The sequence below is a fragment of the Morone saxatilis genome, unplaced genomic scaffold, assembly GCF_004916995.1.
Source record: "Morone saxatilis isolate NCDOM2014 unplaced genomic scaffold, NCSU_SB_2.0 Contig3, whole genome shotgun sequence".
In the NCBI taxonomy this organism is placed as follows: domain Eukaryota; kingdom Metazoa; phylum Chordata; class Actinopteri; family Moronidae; genus Morone; species Morone saxatilis.
Window position 1 is genome coordinate 3,828,160 of NW_023339873.1, and position 26,000 is coordinate 3,854,159.

Here is a 26,000-nt window from a genome sequence, read left to right on the forward strand (position 1 = left end):
ACACACACACACACACATCCTGCTCTAGTGATACTGAGATATGACTTTCAGTGGTGTGGGATTGAAGGAAGAAGATGTAGATGGCTTGTAAGTAGCATACTGTAATAATAATGTGATATTTGATCCCCATTGAGAAATTCACCTTTTCTCAGCTGCTGGCAGATCAGACTGCAGGGTCAGTTACGGCGGTGGCAGAGCTGGTAGGGATTCAGTATCTTGCTCAAGGACACTTCAGCGTGGTGGATTCTGGCTGACATGGATATAGTTGAATCTGGGTCTGCTGGTTGAAGGATGTTGTCCTCTGCTGCTGCACTTCTGCTGCGTAGGTGTGTTTGTTTCCACTGGAGTTTGAGCTAACTTTAGCTGAAGCTGCACCTCTGCAAATATCTAAGGCTGCAATCACAAACCTGCATGGAAAACAATAGCATGAAGTGTTTTAGTTTTGGTAAGTTCATTCCACGATGAAAGTTATGTCAAGACTCACCATAATACTGTAGTTACTGCATGGCTTTTTTCTACAAAACAAAAATAGGGCCAATTTAAAGCAGAAGTACCAAAATGTATAAACCTAATGTAATATCTACTGTATTGTTAAGGTTCAACATTGTACAAGGCCTGTCGTGCTCAGGTTATGAAAAATAATTAATTAGGGATCCTATATGTTTACCTCACAAAAACTAAAACAGCATAAACAATGATTTATATTCTATATTTAATATTTTTTATTTTCTTTTACTAGAAACATCTGGTGGGCCAAATTGAACCAGCTTTCACCCGCAGGCCCTTCTTTGGCCAGCCCTGCTTTGAAGCAGAATTCTTTATTCACTTTTTTTAACTCTATTTTTGGTCTCCACCCACTCCTGAAGGAAATTTATGGATCTTTAGTTGCTAAATGCTCCACTATGTTCAATAATCGCTAATTTTGTCAGTCTGGACAAACAATGTACACTGTTTTCTTTTAGAGCTTTTTAGGTGAAAACAGCTGCCTGCCAGAAAAACCAAAACAATGAGCTAAAAGGTCCTTAAATGCTCCGCAGAGCTGAATGTATGTTAATTCTGAGTGGGTTCACCACTATGAGTGACCCCTTTCATATAGCTATGTGATCCATAATTTATATTAAAATATTGATTATATTCACTTTAGAGGATCCATGGGTGGATTTAAATTTACCAACCAAAAAAAGCGTTGATGCACAGTAATGCTATTAAACCAAATTATTAATAATTGAAAGATTAAATTACAGGAAAAAAAGAGCGGCACTGCTTTGTCTCGAAAATCACATATTATAGATATTTTAGCTGAGAAAAAAAAAATCTGGTACATCGCAGGTGAAAATCAGTGGAAACTTTCCTCATCTCCTAAAATCTTCTCTTGGTACTGAACTTCAATACTTTTGAGGAATTGCTTCGATATTATCGTAAATCGAAAAATGCCTTGTCACTCTGTACCAGATTTAGTTACACAAGGGGTAAATCTCTTTATCGCCAGTGCAGCAGTAAGCACGCAGCAGGCTGTCTAACGTTACACGTCGTATAAAAAACAGTACGTTTACGCACAGAGAGACTCGTTTATTTAAGCGAGCTGTTTATCTGCACAGAGCTGGGCGCTGCTCGTTAAACGACCCGGTGCAGCTGAGTTGATCCGCTCCTCGCCACCGCGGGGATGGACGACCTGCAGCGGAGGCGGAGAGCGTTTCTGACGGTAAACGCGGTGTTGCTTACAGACCGACGGTAAACGGAGAGCAATACACCGGGTGAGCTGCTCTACAGAGAGTAAGAGGTCTCACTCTGCCACTATTTACCACAAACAGTCATTCACTTAGTTACAAAGGCCACTGCCATTACTGTTTGTTATTAATGTTCCTTTTTACGCGTATTTATATTTTTATATAGCCTAGTCTAATATCCCTTCTTTCAATTAAGTAATTATACCGTAATTTGTTATGTAATTTGCTTTTGTTAAAATTAATTTTATCAAATTAGTATCAAAAACAAGAATCTGGTATCAGTATTGATAAAAAAAAGTACCCTGCCCTACTCTTTTACTATTTAATTATTTGGGCCAAATATTGAAACACTGCATCACACATCATCAATATTGCATTCACATAATTTGTTAACGTCTACTGTCATGGTTTTGAACCATAATTACAATAGCATATATGTTAATAAGTGACAGTCTCATAATATAGCACTAAAGAACATGTGTTTAACAGGGATTGTGTGCTAATGCACTGTACATTGTAATATGTAACCAGAAGGTAGTAAATGTTGATAAGTGGTGAACTTGTGTTGTGTTTGAACTTCATATGACTCATGAAGAAACACATGTGTACCTGTTCATCTCTGTCCCCACTTTGCTCTCAGCTCACGGTGACGTGTTTTCTGTAGACTCACTTTGTGCTCTTCCTGGTGTCTTGACCCCCCGGTGTATTTCATCCAGCAGAAGGCACATGCAGCAAGAAATCATTATAGTCTGTGAGTGTGTGTGTGTGTGTGTGTGTGTGTGTTTGCTGTGGCTGCACACTGAATGGACCACAGGGGTGTGGCAAAGGCATGTTGAACGACCAGAACTCCCAGAACAGGCTTCCTCGCTGTTAACCAGAGCTGCAAAGCAACTGTGGGGGAGACGGTGATGGGGGGTTTGCCAACACACACAGACACACACACACACAGACAGACACAGACACAGACACACACACAGACAGACACACACACACACAGACACACACACACACACAGTCACACACACACAGTCTCACACAGACACACACAGACACACACACACAGTCACACACACACACTCATGTCCCCCTGACTCCATTTAAACGTGGCACACAACACATTTGCTGAGCGTCGTAGCAGAATGAGGACATTGTTTATGAATAATCTTGTTTGTAGGTTTGTTTCTCACAGTGTTTGTTTGTTGTGGTTTTAGCTGCAGAGAGCCGGTGACATCTGAAACAAAGACTGAGTTGACTCATATTCAAACACAAAGTCCAAATATATAACCTGCTTTATTTAAAACAGTATGGAGGCGTGTTTAGCATCTTTTCAAGATCATTTCATAGAAAAACTACTAAATTAAGCTATAATTAGAGAATGCATCACATTCTTATTAAAAAGCTAGTTATAGTGGAGCAGAAACAGTTAATTGGTAACAACTATTTTGACTTATTTTGAAGTCATGAGGATTTGAAAATTAGAAAATTGTATAGTTTTTATATTTTTGGGGGCAGATAGTCGGAAAATAAGCCTGTTAAAGTTCTCATCCTGGTTATTTTTCAAAAACAATCTATTATTTATTTGTTATTGGAAAAAATAATCAGCAGTTGATATTGACAATGATTGTTAGTTGTTGGCCTAATACAATGCAGTACTGCGGCTTATTGTATTACCAAAACTATTATTGATCCGTACTCACCAGTTGTAACATAATACTGACTCTGTTATTTCTTATCCTTTGGAACAATTCAGTTTCAGAGAATAAGAAATAAATTCTAGATGGCTCAAATGTTCTTTCCCTTCTCAGTAATTTCCCAAATGCAGTTTAAAGTTAATGAAATAATCAGAAGCAGAGATGTGCGTGTCCTGATGTGTAATATTTTCCCACTTTCTCTTTCCTCCACGTGTCTCCAGTCCAGCCGACTCACGCCAGTGCCGCAGCAGCTGCTGCCCAGCAGGGAGGATATGAGATCCCGGCCCGCCTGAGGACCCTCCACAACCTGGTGATCCAGTACGCCTCCCAGGGCAGGTACGAGGTGGCTGTGCCCCTCTGCAAACAGGCCCTGGAAGACCTGGAGAAGACTTCTGGACATGACCACCCAGACGTGGCCACCATGCTCAATATCCTAGCACTTGTTTACAGGTTGGTCTATTATAATAGTGGGTCCTAAAGTAGGGCCCAAAGTGGCCTATGTAATAGATGTTTAATGTGCAGTATGGTGCATATATCAAATAATGTTTCCATGACGTTAGATATCATATTAAACATGTACAACTGCAGTCAGCGTTAGGACTAATATTCACTTTGCTGCAAACACTCCTGTTTCTTACATCACACTGGAAGCACCAGAAAAACAAAAGTCTTCAGTAGCTTGTAAATCCTTAAAGTCCCGGCCGCGGACTATTTTACAAGCCCTCCCAGGATTTCAGAATGAAGCTTCTTAGTGACTGCTTTTTAATATATTTAGATCCTACAATCTCTCTTTTTCAGAGAGAGAAAGACGTGATAATGGCTGTGGCGTGTTGTGTTTTATTCACCCTCACAACAACGAGGCACATCCCTTGAGATTTTACCTAACAACCCAGAAAGCATTGTGTGACAGGACCTCCAAATGATACTCGAATGCCTTTCTACGTCAGAAGTGGAGCACAGCAAACATAGGAGACACAGCCAAAGATTTACAGTACAGTAATAGAACTCGGGAAGCGTTAATTTCCCAGCTCAAGAAGAAACGAACAAAAGAAGGACACACAGGAGCTGGAGACCTTTTTTACAAGGGCTCCAATGTTTTTTACCTCCACAAATCTTAATCCATTGAATAGTGGGTGCAGTGTTTTGGTTTGGTTGCTCTGAAGGAATGAGAGAGAGACTGGGTCGACTTGCTGTCAGCGGACTGTTGCATTGACTGTGGGAACTGCTGCAAAGCTCTGCGGACCGTGTCACCTGAAAATAATGAGCTGTTGGTGGGAATCGTTAGCATAGTTTATGTTTCTTTCCTTTGTTTTATTCTGTCCGTCTGAGTCTGTGTGTTTCTGTCTGACTCTGTTTGCGTCTGTCTGTCAGGGATCAGAACAAATATAAGGAGGCAGCCAACCTGCTGAATGATGCTCTGGCCATCAGGGAGAAGACTCTGGGCAGGGACCATCCAGCTGTGAGTACTTCTTTCAGAATCAGAAATACTTTAATAATAAACTCCAGATATACAAACAACATATATTATACAAGCAACATCTATTAGTCCAGTCCAGGTACAGTCAAACGAGTATAAAGACTCACATTAATGCCCATAAATACATTTGATTTGAGACAAGAAACACAATATTTTAGCTAGGATCCCTGGCTGTAGTGTAATAAACACACAACCTGAGTTAGTTCAGTTAATGGAAAAAGAAAATAAGAGTTCTTTACGTTGTTAGACTGAGCCACCATCATTTTATTTTGTATTTCTCTCACAGTTGTTGCCCTTTACTCTTTGCTCTACACCTGTTTTTGGCTACTGTCCCAGTTTCCCCCTCAGGGATCAATAAAATTCATTAAAATGTTTTTTTTGCCATGCTCCCCTTGCTGTTACACATATAACAACACAGACAGCCATAATAACAGTGCAGGCAAAGTAGTGTTTGAATTACAGTTTTGGGACATTTATCATTATTAAAGAGCTCAGTGAGTTTATTGGTCTCTTAGATGCAATTTACTCCTAGAAAAAAGTGTTTTATAAAAGTGTAATCTTTTAATCAAGATTGAAAAACCCCTTAAGCCTTTCTAAATAACAGACTTTAACTGGTTTACAGTCTGAAAATATGGTTGATTAAGGCATTAGTCTACATTAATCAAGTTCTTACAAAGAGGATCTATGTAATAATTTTAAGGTACTAAAGGCGCCAAAGGAAGTTTCATTTCAACATTTTTGAATATGATTTAACATCCTATTAAATTTAAGAACGAAACAACAACTTCTGAACTGCCGACATAAAGTTTTAAAGCTTTTATCAGTGGAAGACGGTCGAACATGACACTGTAAAGTCTCTGTGTGCAGTCCTCCTGCTGTTTTATATTTAAAGGACACTTCTCTCTCTCTAAACACCTCTAATGTATTTATCCAAGATTGTTTCTGTGGCCGAGGACGATCACAGTAGATTTAATAAATGGGGCCTGTGCTCGAACCCATTAACCTCTGTTTGTCAGGTCCACTAACTGTGTTAACCCCAGCAGGCCTCTGTCTCCACTGTCTGGACCTCCATCACTCTCCACTTTGTGAAACTGAGGTTAGCCCTCCCCACTCCTCCCTCCTCTCATCCTGCCACCAGGCCCTGATCCTTCTTTTACACAAGGAAGTGATTGTTTTCAGTGATTTGTCATCAGAAAATCAGAGTTTTTGGCAACAGTATATATCCAATAAGTTATCTGACACTGATGATCCAGATTTGTTTTCCTTCCTCACCATATTTGTCACTTTAAATCCAACTCTTTGCCTTTTGATCTCTTCTTCCTGTTTTCCTTAATCTCTCGATCTTTTCCACTTGCTTTTCTCTTCTCTACGTCTTAAATGTTCGGGAATGAGAAACGATCCTAAATTTGAACTGGTTCCAAATTCATGAGAGCCCGCTATTCATTGAGAAACATTATCTGAAATTCTTGAATTCAGGTTTGAACTTGCTGGACTTTCTACATCGCTGGTTATGCGTGTTCCAACACACGTTCATCGTCTCCACAGAATAGCTGATTGGGTGGTCTGGAGCGTTGCCAGTTGGGTGGCAGGTGAAGGCTGGGCTTTGGTATTGTGACTCCTGGACATGAAAACCGGCTCTTGTGGATTGTGCTTTGTCACCTCTCTGGTTGGGAAGGAGCTGAAGCTAGTGTGAAAGGTGGAGTGGTTGGACGCACCCGTAAACTTATCTTAAGGCGCATTTCCGCTGCAGAAACTTTCCTCGGGTGCTAGAAACCTTTGGAGGAACTCGGTGTGTTTCCACCGCAGGGACCAGGGTCTAAATTAAGTTTAAGGACATTGTTTTACCCCTCAAAGAGTTCCTCCTCCAGGGGTGGGGTAGTATTTTACAAAAGTTTACCAGACATGTAAACATGGAGCTACAGAAGAGGGCCAGCGACAGATGAACCGGCGGTAAAGTTGTTGTATAGTCGTGGGCAAAACATCGGACTGATTTGTGTTCATCTCTGCTGGGTTTAGGAACCTTTTAGTCCTTTGGAAAGTTGTTCCTTGGACTAAAGGTTCCAGGTGATTTGGGTGGACAGGCTAAAGAAGAGAGGACGTTTGGAAACAGTTAAGAGCCCCCAGCTGATTGCCGCTGTGTCGAAGCTCTGCCCCAAGAGACCAACAGGTTCAGAGACCAGAAGCCTCTGATTGTGGTTTCTGCCCACGCATCGAAGAGCACTTTGAGGTATCCGGCTCTTGAGTCTCCAAGGGGGGTCTCTGGTGAATGACAGGGAAACCTGGAGGAGGGCGACTTGAAGGAACGGCCTGTCTGATCTGGATCAGCCCTTTCAAGCATTAAGTAGTTCACTCTCTCTCTCAGTTATTTATGAGTACTAATGAACAGAACAGATAATACTTCAGTATAATCCTGTTAACGAGACCTTTAATTACTCAGGCTTTACATGCAGAACTGTGACCAAACATGTCCTCAGATATACTGATTGCATCTCGGGCTGTTAACATTCACAGCAGTCCTTTTACTGGCTGAACAGGTACAGCGTGACTCTGCCGGAGGGCCGAGGCTGCTGCTGATGACGTGCTGCTCACAATAAGTAGCCGGTACAAACCAGATGTGGCCTCAGAACCAGGCTTGTTTGACCGTGAAGCTAAGGCACAGGAAATGCCTTTTGAAATTGGATAATGATAATTTTGATATGAGTGATTGGTGTGGATTTTGATGGACACATTTATTTATATCTTTATTTATATCTACATATAAATATTTATCCCAAAAATCAGGGACAATTAGGGGACTGTAGATTTCTGGTTGAGAAATAGTGAAGTGTTTTTGCACCTCAGGCTGAAGATCAACCATCGACTATGAGCTGATCTGTGGCCGTATGTCTTGGGCTCATGAAACAGCGAGATCGTTATTGTCTCTGATATTTTTATATTTGAGGCTGTAAAGAACAATCTTCCTCTTTTAGAGTGTTTTCTTATAGACTATGAAGGGAAAGTGAGGATCCACATAAATCCTACCGAACAGAAAATCAAATCAAACAATAAAGTTCTGGAAAAAGACTTTTGTAATTGTATTCCTTAGACTCCCTCCTTTCTATCACTGCTCCCCTCTCTGAATGAACACCCCTCCTCCAGCCACCTCACCCCTCTACTCTCCCTCCTTTCCTCCCACTCTGTCCACATGGCCACCAGACGCTGTCTGAATCAGAGATCAGAGGTGACCTCCAGGCACCTCTGTAGTCTCCTTCCTCCTGAGTGCACGTGTTGGAGATTCATCATCCAACTGATCGGGATCAAATTACAAACCCACCAGAATCACTTCCTGTTTCCGCACGCCTTCTGCCTCCTCATTAATTGCCCTCTCACCAGATCAATGGCACTGTGCTGCTGTGGTGGAGTCTTGCGGTTGCACATGGGTGAAGGTGATTGAGACTCGTCATATATTTTGAAATAATTCATGTCTTTGTGTCTCTGTCAGGTCGCTGCCACCCTCAATAACCTGGCTGTCCTGTATGGGAAGAGAGGAAAGTACAAGGAAGCAGAGCCTCTGTGCAAGAGAGCGCTGGAGATCAGAGAAAAGGTGGGTCAAAGGTCATCAAACACCGTGACAGAACAGATTCAGGAGTAGTTCGACAAATAATAGGAGAGCAGCAACACTAAGCTGTTTCTACTTGTACTCCACAGCAACTGATGACCTTTTGTCTTCTTCACCAGACTTAAAACTTTCACTTTCAAACTAAAGTTTCAGTCAAACTCTGTGTCCTACTTAGAAAGTCAAACTCTAAACTGAGGATTTTACTCAAGATGGTTCCTATAAGTCACTGGATTTAAAGGCAGGAGAATAAAGGACAAACACCTTCCACCAGACGAAATACTAACATTAGGTGAAATATTTAGGAACCCTAATTAACAGTTGAAGTCCTGCCTCCTTTAGTTACTGTTGCTACGGCTTGTTTAGCTGTCCATTTCAGTCCGGTTGCAGCTCGCATTAGAGCAGGAAAGCACTCGGTTTAATCAATTTCTTCGACTTTTTCTTGTGTTTTTGGTTTTGTAAAGAAAAAAAATAAAGACACCGCTCTCCAAACTCTTTAGTAGAATCACTCTCATCCCCAGTCACACAACTTAAAAACACACAGTCACTGCTGCTAAAATGTTTTTCATTTCTTAATTTGTATTGTGTCGGACTAAACGCACCAGAAAGAGTAAATACTGCGTTTCTGAACTCATGTTCTTACTTTCTAAATCGTCACATTAGTTGACTCATTCTTCCTCCTCCTGTTCACTTCGCTTTGTACTGTTTAAAGATGTTATCGTGGGACTGCATGTATACGCAGGGACGACGTCATTATGTGTCTGACCTCTAGTTCGGTGCTTACAAAGGTGCTGCTCAGCAGTCCTGAAAGTACGGAAGACACTATTCTGTGTGTGTGTGTGTCTCAGCTCTTGTCTGTGAACAAAACCTCCTTCTTCTCAACTCCTCTGAGAATGAAGCGTCAGCTTTGGTTAAGCTGAGCGATTTCATTTTCTTTTTTTTTTTTTGGTGCTGCTTAAACTCGAATGATAATGCCGTCACTTAAGCTGCAGTTTTTACTGCACAGGCGGGTCGCTGCAGAGTGGTTTTTCCTTTTTTATAGAAGTTCAGGAAAGCTCAGTTTGTAAGTGAGTTTGGTCTGCACCAGGGACAATGGGAGGTGAGGCTTTAAACTGGTATAGAAGTTTTTGACTATTCAGTTTATATTGAGAGGAGTTTTTTGTCTTCATACAAGATGATTCTGTGCTGATTTGAGTGATTAAATAAAGTAGCTTTAAGTACGGACCTTTGTTGCCATATTAGTTGCCAAATGTTTCAAACTATAGTGCTGCTAAACGCTCTATTAAAGGATATCTCTAGTGATTTGGTGGCTTGTTTTGAATCAATCGCACGTGTGCTCGATGTCTGACTGCAGGAATTATTACTGAGCCTTTTAAAAAAATTAAATTATTGACCTGTTCGTAAGGATTTATGTCCTCAGTAGGAACCAATGTGCTTTGGGCTGAGTGCCACAGTATTGCGACACGGACCAATGCTCATTGGGTTTGTTTCTTTCATTATAATAATAACTTTATGTATATAGCACCTTTCTAAACTACCGTTACAAAGTGCTTCACAAGACCAGGACAAATGGAACCAAGCAGGAGATTACTGAAGTACAAAGTCACCGACAATAAATATAAATAAAACAGTTAAAAAGTACTCATGAACTGAACTGATAAACCCTATAAAAAATGTTCTAGTCTAATATCATGATGGTGGCTAAAGCAAAAGCTCTGTCACTCTTGTTCATCAGAGTATCCAACAGAGCCTGATCAGAGGACCTGTAATGAGTTAGAAACACAGCCATGTAGCTCGATGCCTTACTTTTGTGCATCATCAACTGAATTTTAACTTAAAAAGAAAAGATTAAAATCAAGATGATGTGAAATGTGTAGCAAACAAACATGTTTTCTTAAATCTGGAGAACAAGATTTGAAGACCAGGGCAGCTCTGCAGAACCACAGTACTTCATTATTCAGCTGTTTTATTTTTTTTTTATTTTTACTTTCTATTAAAACATTAGCAGACATTGTGACTGTGCATACCTGAACTCGGCCGTATTGTGATAATATTACGATTAATTGTGCAGCCCTACTTAAAAGTCAGACTAAAATTGAAGCCAGTGAAGGGAAGATTAAATAATAGCGCCTTTTCATCCTTTAAATGAAACAAAGTAATGAAAACCGACAGCTCCACTGGGATGTCTCAAAGACTTCAGCTGTTGTCCTTTTGAGCAGTGCTTTAAAGTTTCTCTCAAAGCAGTAAACAGGCATTTAATCAAGTCGGTGCTTAATGGAGCAGAAAACCCGACTGTCCTAAAACAACAACAAGCTTTATTTTCTGCCCAAATGTCCTTGAGCAACAAACTGAAGCACTACCTGCTGCTAGCTGCGTCTTTGTTCAAATATGTCCGTCTGTCTCGGATAGATTAAAACAAATTCCTGAATTTCTCACAAAATTCCCATATTCAGTAAATATTTGGGTAAAATGTGTATTCAGCCGTGTAAGTAGAAGCTCTTCAGCTTTATTTTAGATGAAGATAGTGTTTCTAAAAGCTTCCCAGAAACCAGTGCAGCACTTTTGGTATTTGGAGGCTCGGCATCCATCAATAAACACGATCAATTCCTCCGCGACCCACAGTCTTTGCCTGTGCGTGTGGCTTATGGCAATCCTTTTCCAGCTAACGATGTTTACAGGAAAGCTGTCAGATGTGTTGTGCTGCGGAGGAGGAGGCGTGGGAGGCCGGGGCCGAGTGAATACTGTAGGTGGCACCGCTCGGATAGCTCTGCGCCGTCCTGTAAATCACAAGACACCGAGAGGCTGTCGGTCTCCAGCAGGGAGGAAGATGATCCTGTAACGCTCAGGAGGGGTTTGATCCCAGACCACCTACAGACTTTTATTGCAATAATCTAAAGCCAGAAATCCCCCAAAGGACAAACAAACTACTTGCTTTGCCTTTTCTCTCTTTAACTTTTCACCCAGTGCTTTTCTTCCTCAGTTTCTCCTCCGTCCTCCAACTATTCACATCCAGTGTTTTTAATAAAGTGCTTTCTCAATGAGCAGCCAGAGTACTAGCTTTCTCTGACTTTATCCCCTTTTTTTCCTTCATCCTTATCCACTTTGAGTCTCTATTTCCTTCCTAGCGATTAACTTTCCAAAGTCAGCCTGTCTTCTCTTCTTTCCCTCTCTGTTCTGTATTTTCCATTCTCTCTGATCTCCCTCTCTTTACTGGTCAGTACGACTCAGAAGAAACCCTCTCTGCAGTTTTCTAGGTCTACCCACCTAGTCTCTAATGATCCTTCTGCATCTCTTTCACGCTTGCTGCACTCACTTCTAATGGCTTTAAGCCTTCTCAGCACACAAGAAGAGCTTACACCGCTCTCATAGCCACATTAATGCAAACACATCCACTTTTAAAGATTCGTGCTTCTTTTTGCTCTGTGCACACGCGATAATATTCTCTGATACATGCTGTTTGTGGCTGCACTGATTTGTTTGTCCACTGTACTCTGCTTTTATTTAATCAAGCAGGTCAATAACCGATCTGGCATCGGTCTAAACCTAGGAGACACCTCTGTATGTTAGTGTGTATCTGTAACACCAGTTACAGATTTTATTCCCAATATGGTGGCCCTGATTTATGGGCCTGAAATAACATGCGTTACGTGTATATTGGGAAAAAAATGTATTCTAATTTTAGAGGCTAGAGTTCAACATTACAAACTGTAGCCAGCAGTGTAAAGGTCAACACAACCTGGCAAGAGATGAAACATTTTGTCTTCCAGAAAATCCAAAATTACAAAACTAGACATAAAGATTAAAACTGGGTTACACATTCGAACCTGAAGGTTGTGCTGAGAATTCAGAGAATGAAGGAGAAATAATTACTGACCAGTTACTAGCAAATACCAGTTTTACACACAAAATTTAGATTTTTTGCAGTTGAGAGAAACTGCTTCGTGCTACAGAAAGAGATCGTCCAGCTCCTGGTTACAGGCTGCTGGTAGTTTCTCACTCTGTATACGAGCTGTCGACCAAATGGCCCAGTTAAGACGCAGGTTGTTGTCTAAAACTGGTTTTGTTTGATGTAATGACCGTTGTTTTAACCCCCGCTGTCCACTTGCTTCCGTCCCAGGTGCTGGGGAAGGACCACCCAGATGTGGCCAAGCAGCTGAACAACCTGGCTCTGCTGTGTCAGAACCAGGGCAAGTACGAAGAGGTGGAATACTACTACATGAGAGCGCTGGAGATCTACCAGACCAAACTGGGCCCCGACGACCCCAACGTGGCCAAGACCAAGAACAACCTGGTGAGAGGGGTGGAGGAAATACTATATTTCAAAATAAAAGGATTTTTAAATAAAATGTGTTGTTTTAAATGCTGTTGTGACTTGGCAGCTATGAATCTGAATTATATATTATATTTATATAAGAAACAACTGTTTTATATTTGTCTGAAATACTAATCTTTGTTATTTTTCGCTCCTGTTTTGATTACTATTATTATTTTTTGTGATTTTAAGTTTCTTTCAGCATCTTGTTTGCTGCAATTGTTACTTAACGTTTGGTTCTGTGTGTTCTTCAGGCGTCCTGTTACCTGAAACAGGGCAAGTTCAAGCAGGCTGAAACTCTGTATAAAGAAATCCTCACCAGAGCTCATGAGAGGGAGTTCGGCTCTGTTGACGGTACGACATGTGACTGGATGATAAACACAAACATACATTTTGGACATTTCAGCCGAATATCCTCTCAAATAATTGACTTCAAATAAATCAAATGCACACAAACAAATCTGTACTCCTCCGACAACCCCTGCTGTTTCTCTTCCTCTAATGTAAAGGTTAATGTTTTCAGTCGGCTGTCAACATCTCGGTAGCTGTAAACAAACACGAACTTTCAGCCACACTTCTTCAGAACCAGAGACTTCCTCAAACTTCTCTCCTGCTGTTTATCTGAGTGAATGTTTGACTTCTTCCCTTTCACGTGTGTTTGTCTGCAGATGAGAACAAACCAATATGGATGCACGCTGAGGAGAGAGAGGAACAAAGCAAGGTGAGAGAAATCTGTTGATATTTGTTGTTTGTCTATTTGTCAGTCTGGGTATAATTCTAGTAATTAGTGGGATAGTTTATTCTGTTCACAATTTTAAAGTTTGTGCCACAAAATCACATGTAACTGACATCCATTAGTTAATAACCACATTTAAATTTGACATCTATAAACACCAAATCACTCACACACAGATGACAGAGTACTGACAGCAGCATTACACTACTGTGACAGTTTTATGATCTTATTTAAGATGGAATAAGAAGGATTGACTCCACAAAGAGTTGGATTAGCAGATTAAGGCTCAATAATAACCATCTAATGCTGGTGGTGTGAGTACCCGACTTTTCCCTACTAGGCGTTTATTTTCGTCGTGGTTTAAAAGGTTTAGTTGTTCAGGGAATGAATCCTGACCCCATATAATCCCACCACTAAATACCCCTTCATGGTATCTTTGATGGTATTAAAAAGGCCTCCAGTTTTCAAAAGGGTTAATTTTCATCCTTTAACTCATGCGTCACTTCACATTTTGAGATCAAGGGTCTGTGCTTCTTGTCCGCACTTTCATGTAAGTCCATGTAGATTCCCTGAAGCAGTTTTTGTTGTAAACTCATGAAGTTTTTGTCTTGTAGGGGAAGCAGAAGGACGGCTCACCGTTTGGAGAATACGGAGGCTGGTACAAAGCCTGTAAAGTCGACAGGTCAGTTTGTTTGAGTGGGCGATGCTCCCAGCAGCAGCAGGAAACAAAAGAGTAACAAAATTTATTTAAATGTTGTCTTACCACAGATTTACCTAAAGGATTAAAGCACACATACAGCACTGTTCACTGTATGGTTTACCAAAAAAGCTGTTCTTCTAGACCAAATGTTGCCAAACCTTTGTGTCCTGTGAAACAACTAAGGCTGCTCAGATCAGCGTTTCCGGAGATAAGTTAAAGTAAAGTACTTTTGAGCCCTGTATAAATTGCTATCAAAACTTAACTTGGAGAAAAGTCTGAAAAACATAACTTTGTGCAGCAGAAATGATTTTTTTCTGGTTCCTTTCTTGTTGATCATCTGTTGAGCCCAGATTGACCCACTTCTGTTTAGTTTGAACTTACATGTATAAAATCATTTCTGTCTGCCATGGTTACACGTGCTTACATGTAAATATATAAATGCATATATGTTTGTATTCCCCTTTTATTAAGTTATTGTGGTTTGTACAAACAAAATATCATTCACAAAAGCAGCTGGTCTGAATCCTGATATAGAAGCTTCCCTCTTTGTGTTTAATCATTCATGTATTAAGGATTTTATTTACTGTCACTATATGTGCAGTTTAGATCAAGTCTCTGTTGCCTTGCTTTTATATCTAAAGACCAAAACAGCTTATTCAAATGTAGGTATTAATCACTTGTTTAGTAAATGTGAAATAGTATAAATGAATCTCTAAATGAATCTAAATATTGCTCCTCCTTGTCTTTGCAGCCCAACAGTGACCACCACCCTGAAGAACCTGGGCGCCCTCTACAGGCGGCAGGGCAAGTTCGAGGCGGCTGAGACTCTGGAGGAAGCTGCCATGCGTTCCAGAAAGCAGGTGTGGTGATGGTGTGACTGATAACGAGATTCCTAGCCGGGGTTAAGACGTCGCTCTCGTTACCAATTCTTTATTCATTACGGCAGACTAACAGGCTGAACGTGTACAATTCAGTGTAAAATGAGGGAGGAGATGATACACTTGGGATGGCGGGTCGGATCTTTTTAAAGTGCCTCTGATAGTGTTATGAGACGTAACGGGGTCCCCTGTGGAGAGGAGCAGTGGAGAAACCCTGCAGCTTTGATTCTGAATTAGGATTTCCTTCCAGGATTTAATGTTAAGTATCTCTCGCTTGGGAAGTAACACATGATACTATTTAAACTGGATTCCTGTGGCGCCACTGTGTGTTACAGCTGTGGAGAGTTTGGGTAATTAATCACATTCAAAATGCCTTTATTGAAAGCTCTTTTATTTAAATCAAGTCAATATGTTGGGCTGCACTGCTGAGGAGGTTTATAGATTTGCACAAATTGCTGGACATTTTCTCTACATTTAAATTAAGTAGCAAGTGTGAAGAAGTGTGGTTATTGGGAAGGAGTGTAAGTAAATAGCTTTTACAAACATTAATGCACTTTGTAAGAGGAAAAGTTCTGATGTTATAAGTAGAGTTTGACATTGGAAACAATCTCATGTCCTGCCCAGAGTTAAATTGCCTATTAAAGATTGAATACATTCAATCCAGGGAGATCACATTAATAAAGATAAAACTCATTTAGACTCTGATAACATCAACAGTCTGTTGTGCTGTTGGTTTGTTTTTCCCCTCTTGAATAATTAATTCCTCAGACGGAGTCACAGGAAACAGTCTTTGCATCCGTCTGCGCTGTGGTGTAACAGTATCATCGGTCCATCGGTTTAATTATGCCAGAGGCTGCGTTACTTTACCAACAAGACAAATCTCACTGAATTTGCTTTCAGATAAGCATTTTTATTAGATCTACCACTACTTATTGTTATGTCACTTGTCACTATAAGTGCAGAGTTTGACACTAGAAGGTTGTTTTCACATCCGTTTCTCTGAACTCACCTTAAATCTAAATTCAATAAAGTGTGAATTTTCCAAGGAGGGAAAACCATTAATATCGGACACTAATTAATATCAAGTTTTTGCTTTTAAACATCTCTTATTAAAAAAAGAGTTTTATACCAGAGTGCAGAGTGGTGGTATTTAAGAGTTAACATCCTCTGCAGCAGGAACCAACAGGTTTCTGTTCACTAGTGCAATTATAAAGAAAGTTTTAAGTGAGTTCCTATGAGTCATAATGTAAGAGTGTGTGTCTGTCAGCGCCTGTGTTCAGTGCAGCAGATGGTAGAAGTCTATAGCTTTAATATTAATTGGATTGGAAGAATTGGTACTTGTTGCTGTCAGCTGTACGTGTGACAAGCTGCAGGAGGTGCTCAGCTTTTTGCTTTAATTGGATTAGTTGAATTGACATTTATTTCTGCCGTGTGTGTGTGTGTGTGTGTAGGGGTGTGTGTGTGAGAACAGGGTCTGGACACTGTGCATAAGCAGCGCGTGGCGGAGGTCCTGAGCGAGCCGGAGGCCCGCGAGAAGCAGCGAAGCCGCGAGAGCTTGACCTCCGACACGGTGAAGTACGAGAGCGGGCCGGACGGTGGCGAGGAAGTGAGTATGAGCGTGGAGTGGAACGGGGTAAGTACAGTACACAGCCCTCGACACGTCTACTGAGATCACTTTCTACTGTGCTACACTGATAATGCTGATTGACTGTCAGAGTTACTACAGTAGTGGTTGCTTGTACTTCACTGTTACACCCACTTTGATTAATAAGACCAAGTGAGAAGCTGCTGAGACGCTCACTTGACTGGACCTCTGACAGTAGGTTGCTTCAGTCGTAGTGTTTTTCTACATTTACATAGTGCTTTGCTCTTAAGAAACACTCTTTCCCACTAAACTTTCTTCCTGTAGAGCTTTTTCCCCAACTAACTCTTGAGTGGTTTAAAATAAAACTTGCTTTCACAGCAGTAAAGTCCCCTCTGGTTACACATGTCGACAACGCCCACCTAACACCTAACTGCAGCAGCAGAGCCTCGTCTCTAACTGCGCCGGTACATTTCACAGTAACTGCAGTATTTTCTCTCCGTGACTGCAGTGGCACAACATGTAGAGTCTCTGTAGGCTGCTCACCATCTTATTTCTAAAAGGCTGCTGCTGCCGCTGCCGCTCAGAGCTGGCCTGCTCACATAGCAACAGTAGTCATAGCGCCCTGAACAACCAATCAGCATCTCCTCCTGTACCTCTGGTTGTGAGACATCAGTGTCTATACACACTGTCATCAGCATACAGCCTCCTGCAGACAATCTCACTTCACCAGCTGATCTCTGGACCTATTTATACCTCAGCCCGTCCTCTCTGGAAAGAGCTTCAGCTGGAAGTCGATTTTAACAGTGGGGCTTTTGTTTTGCTCCTGAGGCTTTTTCATCCAACAGTAAATAAATGTGTCACCGTAAAGTCAACACCAAACTTTAAATCATGACCGACAGCAAATTAAGGTCCAGTGTGTAACATTTATCTCTAATCTAATCTAATATTTATAGTTTTCATTAGTGGATAATTACCTGAATATAGGAATTGTTGTTTTTGTTACCTTCAGTGGTTCCCACCCTTTTTCCTTAAGGCTCATTGACCAAACAGACAAACCCTGACTAAATTACATATTTTATATTATATTTTATATTATATTTAATGCATAACAATAACAGTAAACTGTAAAAAGTGATGCAGCAGATTATTTCCTGTGAATATTATATCAGAGATCAGTTTTAGAAGTTTAACATTACAGCAGCACAAGAAGACAACCAGAGAACTAAATATGAGCAGGAAACAAAATAAAGTAAATAAAAACATGTACCTTTAAAAAGTTAAAAGTTAGAACGCTGTATGATGAACAAATACTGCAGTTTCCTAAAAACTCAGATCACAGTGGCACAGCAGATACAGTGTGTGTAATGAATATTTATATATAGATTAGCATTAGTGAGTATGTATAATTAATAGAATAATGAATATGTAAATTACTGTACATTGTAGTTTTCTAATATTACAGATTATTATTAACTTCTGGCCACGTTCGATGGATAAAAACATGACTATAGGTGTTTGTTCCCTCCGCCGCCTCCCTGCAGTGTTCAGACTACATGTTTCTTCCAACCTGTCAGATAAACTTCCACTTCAGCTCTCTCCAGGTGTGAAACCACTTATTATTTACTATAAATGAGTCCTCCGAGAAGCACCGTGACTCATCAGTCTGTTCATCGGACTCCACATGGGCTCTGTACTGTACTCCTTCTTTGTTGATGTTTGTGCTCTGTGTGTTTAAATGTCTCTCCTTTGCATTCGTGTGATGAGCTGCTGCCTGACGATGTAACGTGTGATGTTTCTGACCTTTTTATTTATTCCCTCCTTTTGCTTGCTTTGTCAGCATGTCGGCAGCCAGAGAGGAAAGGAAGGATTGTTTAATTGAGGAAGCCTGCGAGCTAAAAGTGAAACAGAAGTGAACTCACAAAACCTAGAAAACTGTTAAAACACGCAAAATTATTAATTATTCACTTTGCTCCTTTAATCAGCTTCCAAAGCACTGTAGTCTATTACAGGAGGTTCCTTACTGTTCAGGCATTCAACTGATTGTTTTATCCAGACAAAAGTTTACAGCTCAAACGATCAGTTTTGTTTACCAAAAAAATTTGGTAAACAGAATTTACCAAAAATGCCAAATAATTTACAGTTTCTTGCTTCCAGATGTGGATATTTAATATTTCTTTCTCCATTCTTATATATATATAATATAATAATATATTAAATATCTTGTTGGTCAGCCAAAATAAGCAATTTTAATAAGTAAGTTTGTGTTTTTAATCCGAACAATTTATCAATTCATTAAGAAAATAATCTGCAAATTGATCAATAACCAAAATACTACTAATTAGTTTCAACCCTACTTTGTTCCTATTTAGCCATAAAATACCTTCAACCAACATAAATGACATGTTCTATATGTATTTATATGAAATCATCAACAAATAGAGAATATTAACAGTATTATAAGAGTAAACGCTCGGTGGCTGTCTGGCTGCTCTCATGTGTCTCCGACCTGCATCCTCTCTGTTTATTCTGTGCTCTAACAAAGTTTAACCTCCTTCTACTTTATATATAAATGTTCTAACAATGTTCCAGGAACAGACACAGGATCTCTCCATCATCGTAAACAGTGTAAAACCTCCACCTAGTGGCAGAGTCTGGGAGTTACAGCACAGTCTGATTAGAAAGTATTTAGCCAAGAACTTAAAGTATCATCTTATTTTAACACGTTGAGGTTCATTCGGTCACTTGAGACCTTTTGTCAGATGTGTTTTAATTTCACCTCTGAAGCAGGAGGTGTGAGTTGTGTCTGTACAGAGCTGATAATAACTCGTCCTCCATCCTGCCTCTGCACAATCAGTCAGTTCCTCTTCAGCTGGTTTTGGGCGAGACCCCCGGGCAGTTTGGACCGGACTGTGGAAAGATGGCTGATGGCCTTAGAGAAGCTAAAGTCTGGGTAACTAAAGTAGGTTGGAACAGACACAATGTTCACTTTCTGGCCTCATTTTTAGAATATCAGCAATGTTTTTCTTCATAATTATAATTTTTTTGGTGCAAAAAATGTAAATCTAAATGATATTTATAAGTGAGAACAGCTTCAGTCTGCTGTAAACTCACATTTACTGATTAACTTTGGATGAAGCTGATATTGTTGGTTTGTCCACTCGTCCCGTTGGTCTAATTCCTGGTGTTAACGACTGTAAAGGCTCTTTATTGGATGGTTCAGTTGATGACTTTAGTCTGTGTTTGTCAGATTTTAGCCTCGTCCCATTCAGGACTGCTTCACCACACCACCGACGTCTTCTTACCTCCTTTATTTGACTTTTGTTACCAAAACGGTAGCATTTACCTGCTGCCTTCTACATTTAGTTCCTGTCAGTATATCAGAGTTTCTAACCAGTAAGTAGACCGGCGGTACTGCACACGCTGGTGGAGAAGTACTGTGTCTGATCCTCCTCGATAACATCGTCAGTCTCTTCAGTTTACTGTTTCCTCTTCTCCTCCTCCGTCTTAAATTTGCTCCTTTCAAACTGTCTATCCATATCTCATCTCACTGTCTCTCTTTCACTGCTTTTATTTCCCTCTTTTCTCTTTCTCTTCCTGCTCCGTCTGACCGGCAGGCATAACTCCAGATGCCTTGTAATGGTTCTAAAAAACTTGTCTTCTGCATGACGGACGCCTCACCTCACCTCGCCTCAACCCCCTTCAGCTTTGCGGTTTTCTTCAGCTCTTGACTCCCCCCTCCTCTCTCTTTCTCCACCACCACCACCACCAACCACCTCTGGGTTCTGGTGGGATCCTTCGCGGTGGGCCGGGTGGAACCGGAGCGATAATGTTGCTTTAAAAAAGGAGCGGGTTGGGGGGGGTGAAATGTGGAGACAGCCTGTTGTGTTGTGCTTCCTGCTTCGACTGTGTGTATCTGCTGTGGGTGGGAGAGGACTGGGGCGATGTTTTCTTTATGGCAACATTAAACTTTGTTCTTTCTGCTGTCCTTTAACCTCTGCTTCTCTACTTCTGTCACTCTCCAGTGTCTTTAAACTGTACTTTCATATTGGCTGTAGACTCGTGTAAAAGGTCGGTGGAAGGATCGTGAGGGACGGTAAACCAAATCTCTGCGTCCTACGTTGTTCTCTCAGCCGTCCTTTAAAGCTTAACTCTCAACATTTTGACCTGGACTCTGGACAAACAGTTATAAACAGAATAATACTTGTTGCTTCGCTTAAAGTTAGTAGCTTTCTTGGAGTTTGACGCTGTAAAATAAAGGTCCAAAAAAAGACAGAAAATTAATCTCAGAAGCTTTAAAATATTTTTCTATTTGAGCACAGAAATAGTTTGAAACACTCCAGTAGTAAAATGTATAGAAAATCCTTTTAGTCTGAACCTTTAAGCACCGTTATTTAAAGCTAGTTTGGCTGTTGCTTCAGCTTTAGATTGTTTCCGTCTTTAACTTCAGAAATCTGCAAAATAGAGAGCGATGTCTTTTATGGAGAACTTAAAATTAAGTCGATTAATTTCCAACCATGTTGATAATCGATTAATCATATCGGGCCGTTTTCAAGCAAAAATGCCCCAAAATTCCAGTTTCTTCTGTCAAATGTCGGCATGGAACAATATTAATTAATTAACGTGTTAAAAACATGTCAGAATGAATCTGTATGATTAAAACACAGATTTTAAACAGAAAAGAGAATAAAAACCAGTAAGAATACAAATATTACAGCATGTTGTCAAATTATACCTGCGCAAATTTAAAAGACTAAATATCCATCAAATTTCTTGCTGCTTGGTTGATTAAAAACATGCACAGTGATGTTATTTGTACTAATTCTACGTTCTGCTTGATCTGAACTGTTAATTATGGGCTGTGGCCAAATTAATGTTGTCAGTTTGCCCGAAACCGCAACTTTTATGACCGTTTGAAAGCAAGTTCTGTCCTGTATTAAGTAAAACCTCCTGAAAAAAGTTAATAGTTTTTCCTTCGAGTTATCAAAAATATGGCAGAATATTATTACTAAAACTTTATTGGACTGAAAAAAGGCAACATTTTTCACACAGAAGTGATTATTCCTGTTGACATCGAGGTGAACTCGTCACTCCAACCTTTGAACAGATTCTCTCCAGGTGTGAAATGGTCAGAGTTAAAAGCTTTGAACTTTATCCTCCCGCCTCTCCGTCTTTCTTTCTGCGGAGGTTAAGAATCTCTTCCGTCCGTCCTCCGCTCGGTTTAACTCAGCGTTTCCATCTGAACTCATTAGTGGTGACTCAAAAAGCTCGTAGTGATTCTAACATGCTGTAAATAACATCAGCGCAACTCGTCAGCATGATCGAGAGCACCGTTGATTGTGGCTCTGTGGGTTTCCTGCATCCTATTAGAGTTTTAGTGCATTAGTCTGTCGCTCTGTGTCACCTGTTCGCACTGATATCGGACTGTGTTGTGATGTCAACGAGAGGACACATTCAAAGGTGGCAGGATTCATGCACGATGTGTTTAAATTAAAGTGTGTGTGACAGAATAGAGGTTGTACGATAAAGTTGTGATATAAATTTGACATTTCCCACTAAGTGTTAGAAGGGAAAAAAGAGCTTTTTGGCCGCTCTGAAGCCTGAACATCGTGCATTCAGCCTGTTGACCTTCTGTATATCTGTATATAGATGTCAGGATGGGCGGGAGGGTGCGGAGGGGTTTGCTGTAAACAAGCAATGTTGCATTTGATGGAAATTTGGGTATTTAAAATAGTCTCCTCCTCGTCTCTTGTTCTCGGCTCCTGCTAATACTCTTCTGCGTGTCCTGTCCTGTTTGTGCATCTTACAGTTTGTCTTTCTTAACTTCTAATAAAACCTAAACTCTTTGCTCACCTGAACCTGTGCCTGTCGCCTCTTTGTGTGTTCCCTCTCTTTCTTTCTGTGTGTGTGCGCGCCTTTCATAACAGAGCGAGCTCTAAACATTAACACCTCTCAGCAGCAGCACCGCTCTTGGTACTGAAACTGGAGTTTGCATTCAAAGGTCCAATAATCAAACCTCATATTTGTCCCAGAAGGAATCAATCAAAGAGTATAAATTATCCTCCAGAATAAAGATTCCTTCACCATTACATTCCTTCATTACTTCTAAGGGAAACCGGTCCATTAAAGTAAACAATCAAGGATTTAAAGTTCATTCTTAATCTTGAAAATCAAAGTTTAGTGTTCATTTAAATATTAGATATGTTTCAAAAGGTGAAGAAAGAGTTTTGTTAGTGTGTTTGAGTTTTCTTCCTGTAGAAAATCAGATTTATGCTCCAAATATTTGAAAGCTGAACCAAAAGCACCACAGTTTTTGATGTACAGTTAATGAATTGTGCTAACCTAGTATTGATATTATTATCACAGATATATCTGTACTCATCAGTGTAAATGTCTGCTGGTAACTTAAAACAAATTGTTGAAAAGAAAGAGTTTAGAGAGAAATGTCACAGCACTTTAATACCCAAGTTTAGTGGCTCCTGTTTTATATGCAAGTTTAATTTGACTTTAGTTTAAATTTACACAAATACTTTGACATCTTGTTCATTTCTGATCCTGATTCAGATTAATAAAATATATAATCAAGTAGGGATGCATCATATGGATTATTATTTTAACAAGAAGTTAATAATCTATAGTTTGTAGTGGACCCACCTCACTTATTAATGCATCAATAATTATGATCAATAATATAATGTTCTGAAATCTGCTAAATTAGTACTTTTACTTTGGATACTTTACGTATATTTTGATGCTAAAACTTCTGTACTTTTACTTTACTAAGTATTTCTACACTGTGGTTCTTCTATTACACCAAAGGTTTGAATCCTTCTGCCTGTGAGATGATTTTAGATTTCACAGAAGTACTGGTCCATTATTTTTGTGAGTTCCCATCATGCTCAGCTTCAATATCAGTCAATATGTTTTACACAAAGTCAAAACCCAGTTCTGACTGTCAGAGAAGATACCGTCACCTCCTCCCTCTGTTTAAAGATCCAGGCTGACAGGGAGGTGTTAGAGTAGGCGTTAGACACAGATAACAAGTCTCCATGCAGCCTCACTCAGTTTGTGTTCAGGGAGAAATGAGGCTGAGCTCCTTTTCCACTCCTACAGTTTAATAGGAAACATTAAATTAAATGCCCACGCTGGTGCAACAGAATCACCTGTGTGGATCGGTGTACCACAGGTGTGCTGTATGGAAGTTAAACGAGTGAGAATCTGCATTACTGCATCGTGTATGCACATGAACATTTGCACAGATGATGCACTTGTGTTTGTGTGTATGTTGGTGTTTGACCAGCGTTTGAAGACCCAGAATTCTTTACATATTATGGCCCAAAAAAATCCCTGCAGACTAACTGTACTCTGAATACAGTATTTCATCTTTTAACTTAGTGGTTCCCAACCTTTTCCTTTAAGGGATCGTTGCTCAAACTGATTAAGTGAAACATTTAATGGAATTTATGTAAAACATATTTTTTTCAGGAACTTTTTATACATTTCTCTTGTTTTAATTGTGTAAAAGCTTATGTTCAGGTCTTCAAAGTTTAGATAAACAGTAATATCAACTAGAACAATTTCATTTACTTTTCTTCACAGAAATTATTAACAAAATGCTGAGATATCGTTCTACTGTGTATATTATTAAAATCAAGAAGCCTTGCGACCCCGAGGTTGGGAACAACTGATTTGGGCCATAAGATACTCGAAGTCTTCTGACTCCAGTGTACTGTCAGTATATTCACTCTCTGTTTGTGTTGGAAAGGAGAGAGCGTGTGAACGAGTGTAACCCTGTGACGTCTCCCATCAGGATGGCTCCGGCTCTCTGAAGAGGAGCGGCTCCTTCAGTAAACTGCGAGCGTCGATCCGCCGCAGCAGCGAGAAACTCGTCCGCAAGCTGAAAGGCGGCGGCTCGTCCCGAGACAGCGAGCCCAAAAACCCCGGGTAACTATCCCAACAGACACCCGACTGACAGGCGACTCTCACTTTATGCACTGGAGGAACGAGCCGGCACCTCCAGCCCTCAGCTCGGCGGCTGGCGTACTAACCAAAAAAACAAAAGAAGGGATTCGCTCTACTTTGCTGGTGGTGAAGTGGTGTAACTCTTAAGCTGTGTTTGCACATGAAATGACGGAGGGAGCTTCTACTGGCACATACACATTTGTCCTTTTATTCCCATTGCATTGGTTCACCTCCCTGTTCTCACGCCGCCGCTGAACACTGACGAACTTACCTGCTCAGTTGAGTTTGGTTGTCGGGGAGTGTTGGGGCCACTGTTTGGGAAAAAACTAAATAAAGATGCATTATTGTGAGGAAAAAGCAGCAATAGTTTGAGAAAACTTTTATATATTAAGATAAAAGTCAAAATATTTCTAGAAATATTTAATATTTTAAGGTCATTACATCTTCAGAAAAAAGGTGTTATAGTTCATGAAAATATCAATATTTCAAGAAAATATCAATATTTTGAGAGTAGAAAGATCCAATATTTGAGAAAATATTTGGAAAAACACAAATCTCACAATAAAAAGTGAAACTATTTTCAGAGTAAAAGTGAAGATGTAATATTCTGAGGGGGAATAAAGCTGTAATATCTTCATACTGAACTCAGTGGTCCCGATATTCCACCGTAACCAAACCTGAACATATAATAAAGTATTAAACCAAAGGAGGCGGCGTGCGGTCCGTGTGCAGGACGGTGTTGATGAAATGGGAAAATAATGCAACTACTTGTGTGGAAAAGCATCTGCAACGACACAAACTACTAATGTCTGCTTTAAAAAGCTCTTCATGCTCTGTGGAACTCATTTTACTTTTTGTTTTAACCACTAATAGTTACAACTATTTATTGCATTTTGTGGCTTTGGGCTATTTATTTCAAATTGTTTTTGAAATATAGTTCAAAATTTTACTTTACTCTGCTTTGGATTTTTATTGTTTTTCTTTATGAACTCTGGATGAAACGAACGTGTTTGCATGGCTGTTGGTTTAGAACTTTTATGCTGTGTTGAATTTTTTATTTATGAATAAATATTTTCATTTGAATGTTTGTTTGCATGCCTCATCTGTGTGCTCACTGGTTTCTGTTTTCCTTTCTGTGCTGCTCTTCTCGGTGGCTCCTTAAGATGATCTTCATCTTCACCTTCATCATCGATCTGACGGTTCTCAGTAAAGTTGAACCACTGCAGAAATCTCCATTTTTAACAAGTCCTTAAAGATCTGCTCTGACAGGTTCAACTGGAAGGAAAACTTTCAAAGATCCAGTCGCACGTTTTCTTTATTTAAAACTTATTTTTTGCATC

General features: G+C 40.1%; 1 protein-coding gene across 5 annotated transcripts in view; it reads left to right on the forward strand.

Annotated features, from left to right (window-relative positions):
* Positions 1-26,000, forward strand: part of klc1a (kinesin light chain 1a) — a gene marked incomplete at its 5' end in the record, with an annotated part of 36,693 nt that overhangs the window by 4,699 nt on the left and 5,994 nt on the right. For 2 of the 5 annotated variants that reach the window (XM_035674526.1, XM_035674528.1), the window contains 10 exon segments: positions 3,640-3,868; positions 4,790-4,877; positions 8,377-8,478; positions 12,608-12,781; positions 13,057-13,156; positions 13,471-13,523; positions 14,153-14,220; positions 14,990-15,098; positions 16,588-16,749; positions 24,509-24,642. In XM_035674526.1, coding sequence (XP_035530419.1) covers positions 3,640-3,868; positions 4,790-4,877; positions 8,377-8,478; positions 12,608-12,781; positions 13,057-13,156; positions 13,471-13,523; positions 14,153-14,220; positions 14,990-15,098; positions 16,588-16,749; positions 24,509-24,642 — 1,219 coding nt within the window. 5 annotated transcript variants of the gene reach the window in all.